The 17105-nt window shown below is 55.8% G+C and overlaps 1 protein-coding gene across 1 annotated transcript; it reads right to left on the bottom strand.

The window, feature by feature from the left end:
• Nucleotides 1-7941: 7941 nt before the first annotated feature.
• LOC135424476 (uncharacterized) lies at nucleotides 7942-15518 on the bottom strand. Its single transcript, XM_064675718.1, has 19 exons — nucleotides 15139-15518; nucleotides 14583-14662; nucleotides 14265-14390; nucleotides 14040-14119; nucleotides 13802-13922; nucleotides 13402-13491; nucleotides 12897-13001; nucleotides 12516-12681; nucleotides 11947-12041; nucleotides 11344-11493; nucleotides 10995-11149; nucleotides 10499-10634; nucleotides 10280-10414; nucleotides 9906-10082; nucleotides 9485-9640; nucleotides 8944-9045; nucleotides 8566-8668; nucleotides 8235-8294; nucleotides 7942-8148 (listed from the first exon to the last, which is right to left on the bottom strand). The coding sequence occupies exons 1-19, from the start codon at nucleotides 15266-15268 to the stop codon at nucleotides 8012-8014; spliced, it is 2304 nt and encodes a 767-aa protein (XP_064531788.1). The 5' UTR covers nucleotides 15269-15518; the 3' UTR covers nucleotides 7942-8011.
• Between the last annotated feature and the right edge of the window lie 1587 nt (nucleotides 15519-17105).

The raw sequence follows: 17105 nt of genomic DNA, 5'->3' as shown, positions 1-17105 counted from the left end.
CCACAAGGATTAATTCACCTTCTGCCAGCTAAATTTACTGTTTGTTGCACATCCTTGCCCTGCCAGAGGCCAAGCTGCCTGCAGTAGAAGGATGAGATTTTCCTTTTGCAAAGGAAATGCTCAAGTAGAGCAAAAGCAACTGTAAGCTGTCAACCTTTCCCCATCTTTTATCAGACAATGAACATGCCTCTGAAGATGAACTGCAGCAACAGCTCTGCTTACTCCAGGCTTGGCAACAACAGCCCTGGCCACATGTTTTTGGTTTTGTTCCCTTCCACCAGTACAGAGGGTGGAAAAATACAGCTGTGTTCCCTTGGGAACATTTATTGAACAGCCGTGGCTTGGCAGCCTGGAAAATTCATACACTCAAAATATAAACATACATCCATAAGCAAACATACAACATGTGAGAAGCCCACAAGCCTAAAAGGCAAGACCACTAAAAGGCACATCCCAGCTCCTAGGTGGTCACACAATGTGACCTGGAGCAACCTGCCCCTGCCATATTCCAGTTTACCCTCTGTTAAAGCACAGACACCTCTGGGCTCCAGAGAAGAGCCTGAGAAAGTTGCCTCCAAGATAGTTACTAAGTGCTACAACCTGCTTCTAGGTCTGTGTGCCTGACAAATACTCCACTGCCTACTCAGTCACCTTCTTTCTAGAAGCCAAGCAACTTGTTCACATTTATGTCTCCACCTATAGAATGCAAATTCCGTGGGTTTGGACATTTCTGTCTCAAAGCTAAACTGATGGAACTGCAAAGCAAGACTACTTAGGCAAACACAAACAGTTGTGTTATTGCTCTAAAGGGAAGAACACAACTGTACATTTGAAAGACAATGACCTACCTGACATATTCCTTGGTATCTCAGAGCAGCTCATGTGCCTTCTGAGGAGTTTAAATCCAGGTGTTGCCCAGAGAATAACAAAATCCCAAAGGCAAAAAACATTTTAGGAAAAACCTTTGCCAGATACACTTCTGGGTCTGGTGGCTAATACACAAGACTTTCCCACGAACAAGACATGACTTCTGGATTCACCAGCTCTGACCAGGGATTAAGATTCACCCATTGCAGTACAGCCATTTTTCTGGGGGGAAGGGGGTTCAAGAGAGACTGTTGCCTGCCCTAAGAGATCTCTCCAGAGGTCCCTAGAGAAAACACCTGTTCCTCAACCTCCATTAGCAAAAGCCACGTGGGGACATGTCCTTCAGAGTTCTCACATGACTCGGACTTTGCATCTGACTCTACTGCTCTTAATTGGGCGATTTATAAGAACAGGGTTTGTTTGTAATGTGAATGTCATTCTCAGAGGAAATTACTTCAGCCCTGGCACAACAGACTGGGGATTTTGTGCTTCCTATCTAATCCCATCTCACATCAGAGCCCAGTGACCCAGGGAACCCTTCCACTTCTCTAAGACTTAATTACTTCTTCCGGCAAGAAATTAAGAACCAGTTGATCTTTCATTTTGCACGTATATGTTCCAAAGGATAAATATACACCACGTTTCATGTTATAGACATCTGACCTCTTGACACCACTGGGCCTGTTTTCTGCTTCCCTACCTTACAGAGTTCATCAGACCAGGAATCTGGAGATTTTGAACCCTTTTTCCTTCTCCAAAAGGGATGTTCGATCACAAGCCTGTGACTTTATTATTATTTACTACACACTGAGGAGATAGAAGCTGTTAATCTCACTGCAGGCCAAGCCCCTTGATGGCTGTGGCAGATGGGGAATACCACCAACACTGTAAGGATCTTGTGCAACCTCTCCAACACAGTCCCCCCTGCAGACTGTCTGCAGCAAGGCTCTTTGGCCCACTACTTCAGTCAAGGCAATAAAACCAAGAAGAAATTCCCTTTGCAGCTCTGTGTTTCCCCCTCTGCTGTGCTCACCCCTGGCTCTCCCACCTGGACTAAACTGGTGGTGAGGTCTCCATTCCAGCTGTGGAGCAACTTCAGCTCATGGTGCAAAAGGATCTGGCAACTGTGCAGATGGCAACATCATCTATGAAACCAGTGGATTTTGTGGTTTGCAACAAAGGCTTCCTCATCTGAGCACAGCTTCTCTTTTCTGACCAACACAAATACAAGTTTCACCTATTTATCGAAACAAATTCTAGGTCTCCACTACTGAAGTCTGACTCTTGCCTAGGGCACAGTTCTATTAATTTTCCCAACTCCATTTGACATAACTGGTGCTTTCTGAGAACCCAAACCAGTTCCTCCAACACTGACTTTCAAGTCTTCTGAACTTTGCCTCTGTAGAGATGTTTTTCTTCCATAAGGCGCAGTCAGATGGTGGCAGGCTACGGGCCAGTCCCTCAGGATACTCACCAATGCACCACGTGTTTTCATCATTGCTGTCATGCTTGCTAACACTTTGCAGCTGAAGTCCTGTCAGTTGTGCAACACAGAAGAGATCTGTTTCAGAGAGAAACATGATTTCAGGTGGTACAAACCTGGCAACTCACAGCTTCATTATTCCCCAAGGATGCTTATCCAGCAGGGACTGTGCAACTTAAATTGGAGGACAAAGTGAAGCCTTTCAGATTTTCATTCCTGCTCTAGAAGTAGACATATACCTACAACACTCTTTAGTGGGGTTTTTTTCCTCTATTAACATGGCAATAAATTCATTATCCAGATGAACAGGCATGAAGGCACAAGCAGGAGAGGAGTTTTGCCTTCAGGGAACTGAAGTGAGGAAGTGTGAGCAATCAGTTCAGTGTCTGACCATCACAGCAGTGAGCTCACAATCAACTGCTAACTCTCCAAGACAGAGACACCAGGATTATGGTACATATGCCAAAAGCATAGCTCAGTTCTACCTGCACTTATCACAGAATCACAGAATCATTTAGGTTGGAAAAGACCTCCAAGATCACTGAGTCCAACCTTTGACCGATCCCCCCCTTGTCAACCAGCCCAGAGCACTGAGTGCCATGTCCAGTCATTTTTTGGATACCTTCAGGGATGGGAACTCCACCACCTCCCTGGGCAGCCCCTTCCAACACCTGACAACCATTTCAGTGATGAAAGTCTTCCTGATGTCCAAACTGAACATCCCCTGGCACAGCTTGAGGCCATCTCCTCTTGTCCTACGAAAGTGAAACAGAACATTAGAAGTATTAGGAAGGAAACACTGAACAAAATAACTAAACACACAAAACATCCACATCCCATTAGCTCATGCTAATCTCCACCCCAGCTCTGGTTTTTTAGGTTTCAAATCACCTTTGTGCTCCAGTTGAGCCAAAAGACCTCTGAACAACATAAGTCTGTGAGGTACAGGCTCCACCACCTGAAAGACCTGGCACCACCACACATGATTTTCCTTCCACTGAATCCATTGTCCCGGGGTCATTTAAGACCATACTGATTCCAACTGGCCTTCTCAGATCTTTGTGTTTTAAAAACTGCTTCAAAGCCCAGGCAAGTCACCCCCATGCCCAGGGAGGTGACAGGAGGACAAAGCTGCAGGTCCCACTGCTGGAGGTGAAGGATGTGCAGTTTGCAGTCAGGCATCAGTAACACTACCCAAAAGGTCACATCACAAATTGCCACCACCAAAGGGGAATGTCCTCCTGCAGCTTTTGCAGAGAGTGTAGAGATTTACTCAGCATTATTTCCTTTGCCTCATAAGTTACACAGTGCCTTTTATCAACTTTCTATCTTAGTGAATGTTTGCAAAGCTGAGTCTGACTCAAAGGAGTCAGGTCAGTGATCAGTCACACGCAGCCACAGCCACCACCATGGAAGAACAGTTGAAGTAATGGGTCTATTCCAGACCTGTCTTTCCTATGAGTAGTTTTCTAAATAGTTTTCTGAGTACCTTGCAGACACCTGGAACACAATAGCATTAAACTCTGACCTATTATCCCAGGATGAAAATGTCCAAACATCTGTCATAAAACCTTGAACTCAGCTTATGACTAGACCTGTCACAACAACATAAGATGCTGGAGAAAAATAGAAGTCTAAACTACAAGTCTAGTTTATTATGAACAAAATCATTACACGATGAGAGGAGCTGCTAATTTGCATTAAGGTGTTTAGTAGACAGAAAAGGGAAAAAAAGGGGGCTGGAACAACTACTCCTAGACCTACACAGTTCATAGAATCACTGTGTTCCTACTTGCAGCTTGTTTTTTTAGTATCACTCTCTAGCATCTGCTTTCCTGCAAGACTGGAGAAGCCTAGAGGGCAAAGCAGTCAGGATCCATTAGTGGGGTTATTTTTTATGATTAAAATCTGGTGTCTTTCCTCATAGAAAACAATTAAATGCATCAGACTCAGCTCGGTGCAGGTCACTGCCAGGCAAGTGGCCAAGCCCTGTGGTCACAGCTGGCAAGGACGGGGCACAGACTGCATCAAGGCAGCAGAGGGAGCCACGGCAGAGCTGCTGGGCACCCCCTGCCCTGCAAAGCCATGCCTGGGTACCCTGCCATCTTACACAGGTCGCTTACTCAGTCACACACCCTTTGGCAGAGGGTCAGGAATGTATCCCCAGGGGCTGGCAAAAGAATAAATCCCTATATTGCAAAATTTGTGTCAACTAGAACCATCTGCAGTCTTACAAGGCCTTCAGAGCTCAAACATCGCAGCCTGTGGGTCTGTGTTTCTCATCTTGACCAGAAACATCCTTTTTCCGAGACCAAATTAACCCCACAATGTGTCCTGATCACTAATGTGGAGCAGACACTGCAGATGCCTGTGCCTGTCTGCAGCATTTGGGTACCCACATCCCCAGCCAGACCACAGCAATAAGATACTCACCAAGGGTGAGGCCCAAGTCAAATTTGCCCTGATGATTGATGACATCAGGTGAAGGCATGAAAAGGAAAGGCAGGGCGGGTAACACCATCTAGCAGAGAAAAACTGGGATCACACTCAGCTGTGTTTGTTTCCTTGCATGATTTTTTTTTTATTTTCAGCTAGAACAAAATTAAATAGTTCAGTGTCTGTTTCCTGCAGAGTAAGATAATATAATTTATAAAAGCCAACAATAACTTTCCCCAAGAGCCTAGGATGTGTGTACAATGCGTGACATTCATGGAAAAGCCTTTAAATTGATTGTTTTGGAGAAAGGAAAGGCAAAGCTTGTTTTTTCCCAGGCAGTAGGTGCCATTCACAATATTCAGTCATGACAGGAAGTGTTCTTTTACTCTAAATAGGAGCAGCAACACTTCAAAACCTGGGAAGCCAGTTAGCTGAAGGACTGCAGTAAGGGGAGAATAACCCCTCTCCCCTCAGAGCCACCAGAGCTGCTGACAAAGCCCCTCCAGATGGGAGCATTTCTAGTGTTTGCAGAGACAGCCCAGAGCCTAAGAATCATAAACATGCTCATATACCAGGTCCAAACACCTAATTCAAGCAGACCAGGAAGAAAGCTGTGGCTTTGGACTTCAGCCATCACTAGAAACCTGCTTTCAAACCCTCCCAGCCCATTCTTTCCCCACCCCAGGGCATGAGGGCTGCTGCAGCCCAACCACATCCAGCTTCTTCCTGAAGTCAGGCAGCAACCCCCAAGCTACAAGCCATTTATTCCAGCAGCGCTGGTATTGCTGTCAGAGAAATTCAGATCATCTTCCTGGAAAACTCGAGGGGTTGTGCCAGGCTGGTTCTCCAACATCCAGATAATGGATTGACACTTTCAGTGTTAAATATTTCAGACCCACACTGTACTGGGAAACAAACACAGAAGCCACGTCCACTTGCCAGATCCAAAACAGCTACTCAAAAGCTTATTCCCAGGTAGAGATGTCCTTCCCTCTTCCTCAGCTTTCCATGACTTTTTTCCACCTCCCACTCCCAGACAAGGGCAAAACATCACTCTCACTCTGCTTGTACTTTCATTTACACCAATCCAAGCACTGACTTCTTCCTGCAGTTCCTACTGTAGGAAGGATTTGAAGCAGCGCTGGGTGAGCTGTAAGACCATTTACAGAGGATGCAAAGATTCAATTTAAAAAAATAATTATGTATGCAGATATTAATCAATTATTTGAGCTGAGAGAAGACCCAACCACCTTAACTCCAACACAACTGATCTCCAGAGCAGGCAATAGCTGCTCAGGGCAAGGGTTATGTTCCCTTTGCCTTACACAGGAGCTTTCCCGGGCAAGCACAGGAGAGAAAAAACAGATCAGCCCTCAGCTACTGATTTGAATTTGACCCAGTGATTGGGACAGTGATAAGGGAAAATGTTAGGTTGCTATTGATGAGGGAAATGTTAAGTTGTAATGGGCACAGTTTAATAAGTGCAATTTCCCGGTTCGTGTGCTGTTGCTAAGCACTTCCTGGTTATCATGAATATGTAAAACACGTACAATGAATATTTATAAGCTAACTCTATAAAAGGCAAGCTGTGACGGAAGAGTAGAGCGCGTGTTTTAGGCGGAGTTGTCCTCTGCGGGTTCGGCACCAAAATAAACAGATACCGGTTTAATAGCACGTGTGGCTATTGGGTTTTACTATCGCCTTTTTTCTCGGCATCAACAGAAACAGCCCTTTGCTGGCCTGACACTTCTGCCTCTCCTTGCAGAACAGGACTGGGATTTTGCATCCTCTCCTGCAGTTCCGTGCCAGTCCCAGCGCCAGCCACTTGATGGCCGTCCTACTCTGCCGGATGACTTCTGGCTGCACACTCGCTCTGTGAAAAACACCATGTGCCTTTAAACAGGAGGAAAACCGCACACCCCTCTTTAAATGCTCCGATGGGGTCTTTAACAGCCAGTGAAGGGAAACTGTAGTGGGAATTACCGGCTGTACCTGCCAATAACTGAAGAAATCATCTGCCAATGTGTGTTCAGGACCTCAAGATAAAGGGAACTGAGATAAAGGTTGCCTAAGCCCCTGGAGACGGAAGAGATTACCAGGACCTGTGGACCACAGTCCTGTTTAAAGGGTTGGGACCACCCAGCCCAAATCCCAGGGGACTTCCCAAATCCCGGGGGCAGCCCAGCCACCTCACTGCCAAGCTTTCTGGGTGATGACTTCAGAAGTGGAGGGAGGAAAGGGACAGGAGGTAGAGGGGGCTTGCAGCCCAGCATTGATCCAGTGTCCTGCTCTGCCCAGTTTCCTGATCTCCGTTAAAGGTGGAGCCACTTGTGCCCAGGTGTTCACACCAGCTAAAAACCATCCAAATTGTCTAATCTAGGACACATTCTTCCCTAGTGCATTCTGAGACCCCAGATCCATGTGCAAAGCCCATCTTCTGGCTCACTCTGGGCGCTGCATTCCCCTGGGTCTCCATGAACCACAGAGTATCAACCTACCTTCCTTCTCCATGTTCAGGGCAGCACAAACACCCCAGGTCACACCTCAGCCCGCAGCAGGGAAACTTGAACTCAGGAACTCTTCTTACGGGCTCTGCACAGTCTCACAGACCTGTGGTGGGACAGTCTGGAGTCTGGCAATGTCTCTTGGTGAGCTCCTGGTCCTGTGGCAGCTGCAGCACAGGGCTTGCTGCTGTGCCACCTCCTGGGGTGCTGAGCCTGGGAGGACACAGGGGTCACAGAGTCGGGCACTGTGTGGGGACACAGGGATAACTGTGGCTGCCCAGGATGGAGAAGAGAAGGTTTTGGGGTGACCTTCCAGCCCCTTCCAGTGCCTAAAAGAGGCTCCAAGGGAACTGGAGATGGATTTTGGACGAGGGCCTGGAGTGACAGGACAAGGGGGAATAGCTTCACACCAGCAGAGGGCAGGGTGACATTGGCAGTGGCCCTGAAATGGGGTGAGAACACTCGGGCAGCAGCTTGTCCTTTAGCCAAGGCGGCTTCTCCCAGGGAAAGCCCCAGCCAGGGCTCAGCTTGTCCCACAAGCCTGGGGCCAGGGGTGCTGAGGGGGGAGCGTCCTGCTGCCTGCGGGACAGCCCAGGAAGGACACGGTCGGCTCGGCACACTCAGCACCGCGCAGCTGAAGGACACCAGGGCTTTGGGCACGTTGTTCCAGCTTTATTCAGCCCCAGTCCTTTAGCCAAGGCAAGCTGCACCTCTGCCGGGCTCACGGCCAGCAGCAGCGCAGTGCTCGCAGGAAGCCTCTTGGTCGTTGCTGCACCCAAGGACTCCTCAGAATGGAGGTTGTCCGAGCTGCCAGGGAGCTGACAGAGATGTCCCAGTCTTTTTCCAAGGGCTGAAGTGCTGTGACGGAAAGAAACAGAGCCCAGATAAAACCCCCCGTCTGCAGAGAGCCTCTGGATTCCCGACAGACGGCGCTCCCCACTCACCGCTCAGGATGTCAGCCTGACTCTCCGTGGTCTGCTCCCTCAGGCGCCGTGTGATGAGTCCTGGGCACAGAGCTCCATTAGCCTCTGCTCCCCAGCCTGCTCCCAACAGCAGGGCCCCCAGTCCTCCCCTCCTCCCCCTCAGCAGGGCTGAGCCCAGGAGCCCCCAGAAGCTCAGGGCAGTGGGACTGAGCAAGGCGGCCACCAAGCCCCGCTGCGTGGGCAGGGCTGGCAGAGGGAGGCAAGGCCCTGCCCAGGGTGGCCGGGCATTGCTGGGGCAGCAGCAGCACAGGGGCCAGGCTGCCCCAGAGGCACCGCAGGGGCTGGCACTCACCGATGAACCTGACGGCCGCCAGGCGCACGTTGGCCTGAGGGTCCTGCAGGTAGGGCAGGCTCTGCTGGATAAAGTCTTCAGCCCTGCTCCTGCTGTTCTGAAGCTGCAGAGAGAACAAGGCATGTCTCTCCAGGGTGGTCACTGGGGCAGTTGGCTGGAGCAGTGCCTCCTGCCAGCACCTCCTGGGACAGAGAGGCCTCCCCTCCTGCTGGCTACAGGGAGGGGACAGGGGCCTGCAGAAGAGCCCCTGGGGCTCTGTTCTTGAGGGCAGCAAGAACAGGGATGCAGCTCCAGGCTCTGCCCAGCTGCAGAGCCCCCAGCCCAGACATGGGATGGGGGCAGCCCTCCCCCAGTCCGGGCTGCACAGCTTGTCCTTACCAAGCACGCTCCAAGCTCCCACAGCCGCTCTCTCTGCAGCAGGTGCTTGAGCGTCTTCCACTTCAGCAGCTCGGCGGCAGCAAGAAGGGCTTCCCTGGAGGCCTGCAGGACAGCATGAGCTCAGGGATGGCCCGGGGGCCTGGGCAAGGAGGCCGCTTGGCTTTGTTCCTGGGGGGATCCTGCCTTTAGGAATCTGGGACATGCCCTAGCCCAAATATCTGGGAGGCTTTTGGAGACAGTCCTGGGGGACAGGCATGGAGGCTCAAAGGCCTGGCCTCCAACACAGCCTGTGGGGATGCCCCTGTTCAGGCCGTGGTGGCCACGGGCTGCTGCCGAGCCCTGCAGGAGCAGGCAGGGCAGGTGTTGCACAGGGCCGTGCCAGCTTCTCTGCCCCTGCTGGCGCTGGCTCCGCACGGACCTTCCCACGGGCTGTGCTGGGGGAGCGCTGCCCGCTGCCAGCAGTCCCTGCCCCGATGCCCAGGGGCCCCGGCGGTGTCAGCCCAGCCCTCTGTGTGTCAGGGCTCAGCCTTCAAACCTGTACCTTGGCCACGCTGGGGACCTGGTCGTTCATGCGAAAGAGGAGAGGCACCAGTGCTCGCCACACCTCCTTCCTCATCCTCTTCTCATCCCTGCCGACCACGAACTGCAGCAGCTCTGCGAGCATGCGGATGGACAGCTCTCGCAGCTCGCTGCACTCCTGGCAGGAAGCAGGAAAAGTGAGCTTTGCAAACAGCAGCTCCCTGCCCACAGTGAAGAGGGCCCTGATCATGGTTGCGGGGAGGGCAGAGGCTCTGGCCTCACATCCCAGAAGAAGCAGCACTGGGCTGCACGGCCCAGAAGCCATCCCAGGAGAGCCCAGGGGAGCAGAGCTGGCTCCAAGTGCTGCTCGCAGGGTTGGGCTGCAGGGCAGCTGTCATTGCCCAGAGCCCATCTGAGGGTCTCAGGCTCCACATCAGCCTTACCGAGTCAAAGAGGGGCAGGAGCCTCCCCACAAGTTGCACAGCGATGAAGCTGGCCTTGCTCTTCTTCAGCTGATGCAGAACGTTTCGCAAGGCCAGCAGGATCTTCATCTTGGCATCTTCGCTGCCAACTTGGAGGATCTTCATCATGCCCGGCAGGAAGAGTTCGATGTTTCTGGCCTGTAGAGAGAAGAGAATGTCCATTGGGTGAAGAGTGCTGTGCCTGAAAAGCTCCCCAGGCAGCCACACCGTGGCAGGGAGGGCGTTTGGAGCAGTCACCCCATGTTCTGAGTCCCAGGCCAGGCCAAGCCACTGCTTTCCACACAGCCCCAGCCCCCGTTTGCCGACAGGGCTGCCCCTGACACCGCCCTGCTCACCATCTCGGCTCTCTGTGACAGCCCGATGAGCCCTTCCAGCAGCAGCCTGGCCGTCCTGCCGTTTGGACAGCCCTGATGGCTCTCGAGGTCGGGCTCGTCAGCCAACTCCTCCAACTCAGCCTTCCTGGAGGACGACTGCAGGAGCAAACAGAGCCGTGAGAGGCCGGCAGAGCCTGCAGGGCTGGCAGGAGGGGACCAGGGTCTATAGGAGTCACTCACAGCCATGGGCTGGGTGCGGGGGCCTTCTGCGGAGCAGCGGAAGCACTGTGTGCACAGCAGGTTGGCAAAGCCCTCCAAGATCTTGGCCAGCGTCTCCGGCATGGAGGACATCAGCTCCCACAGCTCCGGCGCAGTGCTGGAAGGCAGAGAAGGCAGAGCGCTGTCCGCAGGGCTGCCTCAGCCACAGTGCTGTGGCCTGGAGCAGCCCCCCAGAACCCACCCCTTGGAGCCCTGGCTGCGCGTCCCCGGGGGCCCTGCCCGCGCGGGCAGGAGGGGGCTGAGGGCGTGTTCCCCGTGGGGCTGGAGCACCCTGCTGGCTCTGGGCTGGCTGGGCCAGCTTTGGCTGCTGTGAAGCAGGGCTGGAAAACGGGGGGGGATGGAGGGCCTGACTTTGCAGGTTGTCCCACAGCATTCCTTGGCTCTGGCAGCCGGAGAGTCTTGGGGTCCCTCTCCCCACAGGGAACAAGCCCACCCTCAAGGCCATCAGGGCCAGTACCTGTCTCCTTGAAGAGCTGCCTTGCACAGGAGGATGACCACTGTGATGGGGTACAGGTTGGTCATCAGGCGAAGGAGTGACTCCACTTTCTCCCACGCTGCCTGTGTGCTGCAGTATGGCAGGCTCTCAAGGATGCTGGTGACTATCTTGGGCCCCTGCAGGGAATACAGGTGAGGATGGCACTGCCCCCGGAGTGCAGCCATGTGCTCAGTTGCCCTTCCCATTCCTCTCTGCTGCCTTGAGGTTGCTTGAGGGGCCCAAGTCACCTATGCTTGGGAGGGAGGGGTGCAGGGAGGAACAAGGCCCAAGAGGGCTGAAGGGCACGACAACGCAGCCACAGGCCACTTACGTCCGTCAGCCAGACGTCCGGGTCTTCCAAGGCCACATCCAGCAGGCTGCTGGGCACCTGCTGGTCGAGGATGCTGGCATCTCCCAACGCCTCGAGGGCCACGAGGATGATGTCTGTCCTCTCGTGGGACTGCAGGTATTTTCCAAAGGCCTATGGCAGCAAGGAAGGAAGACGTGTCACGCTGAGTGCCCTGATGGTGCTGCTTGGCTGAGCAGCTCGAGGGGCCCTGGCCGGACGTGCCCACCACTGCTGACAGCAGTGCCCGCAGCAAAGCTGGCAGCAGTGCCTGCAGTCCCTGCATGGCAAAGATGAGCAGAGAGGGCCCTCCTGCTGGGGGAGGAGGGCTCATGGGCACAGGCTGCTGGCCCCACCGAGAACCAGGGACTTGCTGGTGGCCAGGAGCACCGGAGCTCCTGCTGGGGCTGAAGCTGCTGCTGGGCCACTGGAATGCAGCCCTCATGCTGTCCCTGGGCAAGGACAGCGGGAACCCCCTCCCCAGGGAGCTGAGTGCACGACAGCCCCACTGCTGCGGGGTCCTTTGGCTCACACCAGTGCCCTGCTGGTGCCACGGACAGGAGTCCCAGCAAGGGCGCAGCTCCTCACCTTGGCACAGTCCCTGGGGCTCAGAGAACACAGCGCGGAGGTGGTCACGGCTTCCCGCTGGACTTGGTCTGCTCTGTCCTTTAGCCTGGATTCGACTAAACACCAGGGCAAACACACAAGAGTCAGGAAGGCAGAGCAGCTTTGCCAGCAAGCTCACCAAACCGCCAGGGCATCTGCTGGCAAGGGGGCAGGACAGGAGCAGTCCAGGATTTTGGGAGGGCATCAGGAACAGCTTCTTGCTACAGGCACTGGAGGGACCAGCCAGGGTGGGGGATCTGCTCTTCCCCACCAGGGAAGACGTGGCTTTGGGACAGGGAAGTCAAGAGGGCCTTTGGCTGTGGGGCCCACAAACCAGCGGGCTGCAAGATCCTGAAAGGAAGGGGAGGAAGGAGAGCAGCAGCAAACAGATCCTGGCCTTGAGCAAAGCGCTCAGGCTCTGCAGCAAAGTGGCAGCTGGGAAGCTCTGGGAAGCAGCTGGGAGGGGCAAAGGGGGTTAGGAAGCAGATCTCTCAGGAGATGTCTGTGTGCAGAGCAATGAAGCCCACCACTGCTCTGCCTTTTTTACTTACAGATGAACTCAGCCAGGGCAAAAAGAGCGTGGAAAGCTGCATAGCATGTCGGCTCCTCAGAGAACCGGAAAAGGATGAGCCGTCCCAGCAGCTTTCCTAGGAGCGGGAGCTGGATCTCCCCAGAGCAGACAGGTCCAGCAGTGCCTCTTCTGTCGTTGGCATGGGCCTGGATGAGGGAGGCATGAGCAGAAGGGCTGAGGGCACAAAGGTGGTGCCAAAGCCCCCCTCCCGAGAGTCTGTCCAGGGCTGGATTCCTGGAGAGACCAGGCTTTGCAGAGCCCTGCGTCCCCATCTCTCAGAGCAGCCATGTGGGCAGCAGCCCTGGCCTGGAGAGCAGCAGGGATGGGGGCATGGCCTGGCTGGAGGGGGCCTGGTCCTTACCTGCAGAGTGGAATAGTCAGATAGCACACAGGTCAGCACATCGATCCTTGCCATGGCCCTCTCCCTGACAGCCTCTCTCTCGGATCCGGTAAAGTCCAGCAGCAGCTGGGACAAGAAAAGCAGCGGGTGAGCCTGGGACCAGACCCCAACACCAGCAGCAGCACAGCTCCACTCCAGGGCCGCACTCGCCCCATCCCTCAAGGCTTCCTCTCCCCTCCAGCAAAGCCTGCAGTGGGGTGTCTGCCCCTGGATTCCCACCCAGGTTGGGCACAAAGGCCCAGAGCCAACCTCATGGCCGAGGGCAGGTGCCACCCTCTGCAGTCCCTCTGCTCCACGAGAGCCTGGGGCCAGCCCCTGCTTCCCCACAGGAGGTGGGCACCCTCCCTGCAGGGCACTCTGCCTGTACAGCACTGCTCTGGGCACCACTCAGCCAGGAGCGGGCAAACCCTCCCCTCCAGGCTGAGGAACAGCCCTGGGACTCCCCCTCTTTTTGCTTGTGCCAGACCTCCAAGATGCCCTGCAGCTCCTCGCTGACTCGAGAGGCAGGAAAGCTGAGCACCATTGTCCTCAGCATGCTGTCCATGGAGTTCAGGGTCTGCAAGGAACACAGAGAGCAATGGCAGTCATTCTGCTGTTCCTCCCAGCCCCAGGAGAGCCATCTGATCCCCCCGTGCCACAGGAGGAGGAGGATGCCCACACTTCCCGGGAGAGACATGGGCATAGACAATCTGCGGGGGCAGAGCAGCCTGTGGTACAGGATGCAGCCAGGACCACGGGAAGGGGACAGAGGCACGAGGGGGGGAAGTACCCTGCCCTGCCTGGGATCCCTGCTCCTGTGGCAGCATGGGATAGCCAGGGAGCAGGCCAGAGGGGCTGGAGGCTCCTGGAGCTCAGCCAGCACTTACCTTGATGTAGAGGGCAAGGTCCCCTTTTGGCATTTCCTTCTCTGCAGGCAGCCAGAAGACACTCGAGAAGCACGCGCGGAGGAGGCTTTTGGCTTTGCCCTCCAGCGCTGTGTCCACCAAGCTGCAGGGAGAGGGCAGGACACGGGTTGCACACGGGTGCTGGGAGCAGCCCCTTGATGACTCATGCAGGTGGCATCGAACCTCTGGGCCAGGGGGCCCACGACAGATGGGCAGGTACCTCAATTTCTCCAGAGCCAGCATGGAAAGATGCCGGAGGTCTGTGCACAGTTGGTCCCTTGGCTCTTCTTCCAGCAGCGCCTGCAGAGCACAACCGGGATGGCACCTGCTGGCAGCTGCCAGCACCCAGGGCCTCCAGTCCCTGACCCACCCCAGCGCTGTCCGCACAGGCTGCCGGTGCCAGGGGGCTTTGCTCCCTTTGCCACATTGCCCAGAGTGCCCTCACCTTGATGTTCTCTGCCAGCTGGTACGTGTCACAAAGCAGATCCAGGCCCTGGGTCAGGCCGTGGCTCAAGGCGCTTCTGCACAGCACAGAGATGCTCCGGAGAAATGTGGCCTTGTCTCTCTCCTCCTGCCAGCCGGGGGACAGAGACACAAACACGGATTGTGAGTGGGCGGACACAGCCAGCGGGACCGCAGCACTGGGGGTGCAGTGCCCTGCGGGAGAAGCAGCCCTGCCCTGCCAGCAGCCCTCCGGCAGCCCGGCAGCACAGCCCCTGCCAGCAGACAGCAGCACAGCCCCCCTCCAGTTGGCCGCAGTTACCTTGTTGGGGCTGGTGACAAAGGCCAGGATGGCATCGACAGCTTCCTGCTCCTCCTTGTAGATGGGCAACCAGCTGGTGTCTAAGGGGGGAAAGAGCAGGGAGAGCTGCAGAGGGTCCAGCGAGAGGAGGGAGCAAAGGATATCTGCCCTCCACCCAGCTCTCTGCCCACTGCCTTGGCACGGCCTTCCCTTGCAGCTCCTGGCTGGAGGGTGCCCAGCAGAGGAGCTGCCATGCCTGGGAAAGCCCCAGTGCCCCAGGCTGAGGAAGGCAATGGCAGACAGGCAGGAAAGGCCCAGACTCCCACAGCACGGCTGCCTCCTGCCAGCCCAGCTGGCCCTCTCTGCCCACGGCCCAGAGCCCCTCTGCCCTGTCCTTCTCTGGGAGAGGCTGTGCTGGGGCCGCGCTCCAGCCCTGAGCAGTCCCAGCTTTCAGGCAACATCATGGCTGACGCCAGGACCCCCATTGTCAGCTGGCCAGGAAAGTGGGATCCTGGTGTGCTACAGGGTGTGGTGGTGGGCCCCAGCCCTGCCCAGCCCCACAAGGCCCCTCACTCACCGAGCTTGAGGGGCTGCATGGTGGTCACCTCGTAGGAGGACGGAAGCTGCAGACCTGGAGAGCGGCTCTCCTGGGAAGAGCTGTCTTCCATCCAGGCCTGCCTGGGGCAGGCGGGGGGTCTCCTCTCCATCCTGTGAATTAAAGAACACAGGGGAGCCTGCCTACGGAGGGCGTCCGAATGGTGGAGTCGAACGCCCTCAGAAAAAATGCCGCGGCCAAATCGCCTCAGGCAAAGTGCCTCAGGCAAAAGGCCTCAGCAAAAGGCCTCAGCCAAAAGGCCAAGGCAAAGTGCCTCAGCCAAAAGGCCAAGGCAAAAGGCTTCAGCCCAAAGGCCTCAGCAAAGTGCCTCAGCCAAAAAGCCAAGGCAAAAGGCCTCAGCCCAAAGGCCTCAGCAAAACGCCTCAGCCCAAAGGCCTCAGCAAAGTGCCTCAGCCCAAAGGCCTCAGCAAAGTGCCTCAGCACAAAGGCCAAGGCAAAGCGCCTCAGGCAAAGCACCTCGGCCAAAAGGCCTCGGCCCAAATGCCTCAGGCAAAAACGCTTCGGCAAAACGCCTCAGCAAAACTCCGCGTTCGCACGGGGCCACCAGAGGTCGTGGACAAGACGTGGACTGCAGTCGGGGGCTTCTCGCCAGCGCTGCACTCCTCTCCTATCCAGTCGCCGTCCTGACGGACACTGACCCACCGTGGGCCACGGTCGTGCTGAGCACACCTGCTGCAGTGGGTGTCACAAAGGGCCCCTCTGTGACCCGCTACCGGCCGCTAGCCACAGGTCCCAGTGCTTGTTGACATGGCACCTGCCCCCAGCAACGGGTCCCAGGGAGCCACCACGCAGGCAGGAACAGGCAGGGTGTCCCTGGGGACACAGACCTGCCTCAGCCCTTGGCACTCAGCTGCCCTCAGAATGTCTCCAGACCCCACTTTGCTCTCATGTCTCCTCAGGACATCCCAAGGAGCCCCATGTTCAGACAGCCCTGTGTGTCCCCAGGACATCCCTTTCCTGTCCCCACACTGCACAGTCTGGCCTCTGAGCCCCTCAGTCACATTAAATGCATAACGTTTGCCCAAGCTTAACAGAAACCATGGTTTTTGTCACCTTTTCTCTTTCTCCCACTGACCAGCAAGAGCTTTGCCCCACTCAACAGCTCTTCCAGCACCGGGCTGCTCAGGAGCCCTCCCAAGGCCTTCGCTGCACCCCAGGCCCCTGCGCGGCACCCTGAGCTGCCCCAGGGGTGGCTGAGTGGCCCTGCCAGGCTGGCAGAGTCCTGGGGGGGCTTAGGGCTGAAGGGGGGAGGATGGCACCCAGGGGGATCCAGCTGGAAGGGCTGGGATCCTCAGCGTGCCGGGAGCTGTCGTCTTCTGGCACAGCCCAGCTGAGCAACCGCATTGGTCCATCTGAGGGGCCAGGAGCTGTAGTCCTGCTGCTCTTGCCTCACTTCTGTGTCTCTTCTGCAGAATCAGACCAAAGAAGCCCCCAGAAGCCCAAAGGGCCCTGGAACAGCCCCTCTCTGACAGCCCCAGAGGTGCCCTGGAGCTGCTGCCCAGTGTGACCTCGCTGAGGCACCTTCAGAGCCCCGCTCTGCCCTGGGGGGCTGGTGTGGGCGTCCGCGCTGCCTGGGGACAGCCAGTGGGGACAACTGGCAGTCCAGGAAAGACGTGGGCAAGGCCATCTTGGCAAAGAGTCCCCCCACTTTGAATTTCCATCCCATCTCCTCAGGACTTGTTCGTTTTCCCTTCCGGGCCCTCCAGGCCTAGAGCTCTCCTCAGACCCACAAGTCCTCTCTGAACCCTCTCTTGTGCTGGGGCTGCCTCAGCCTGGGCCATTTGCCCCCTCAGCACCCTAAGGCACCTTTTGATGTGCTCCAGAGGCCACAGCTTGTCCCCTGGTCCCCACAGTACCCCTCCATCCTCCTCCTCGCACCCTCCCTTGGCCCTCGATGGACACAAAAGCCCACGGTTTGCTCTTCTGCA

This window comes from Pseudopipra pipra, chromosome 19 (genome assembly GCF_036250125.1).
Source record: "Pseudopipra pipra isolate bDixPip1 chromosome 19, bDixPip1.hap1, whole genome shotgun sequence".
Taxonomy (NCBI): domain Eukaryota; kingdom Metazoa; phylum Chordata; class Aves; order Passeriformes; family Pipridae; genus Pseudopipra; species Pseudopipra pipra.
This window is presented reverse-complemented; position numbering and strand designations above follow the sequence as displayed.

What these genes read in the sequence shown, in the direction of transcription:
- LOC135424476 (XM_064675718.1), bottom strand. Translation starts at nt 15,268, where the DNA reads ATGGAGAGGAGACCCCCCGCCTGCCCCAGGCAGGCCTGGATGGAAGAC. An exon ending in CTGACTATTCCACTCTGCAG is followed by an intron (nt 12,682 to 12,896) that starts GTAAGGACCAGG and finishes TCCCTCATCCAG; the next exon opens with GCCCATGCCAACGACAGAAG. An exon ending in TGCCCTGGCTGAGTTCATCT is followed by an intron (nt 12,042 to 12,515) that starts GTAAGTAAAAAA and finishes CCTGGTGTTTAG; the next exon opens with TCGAATCCAGGCTAAAGGAC.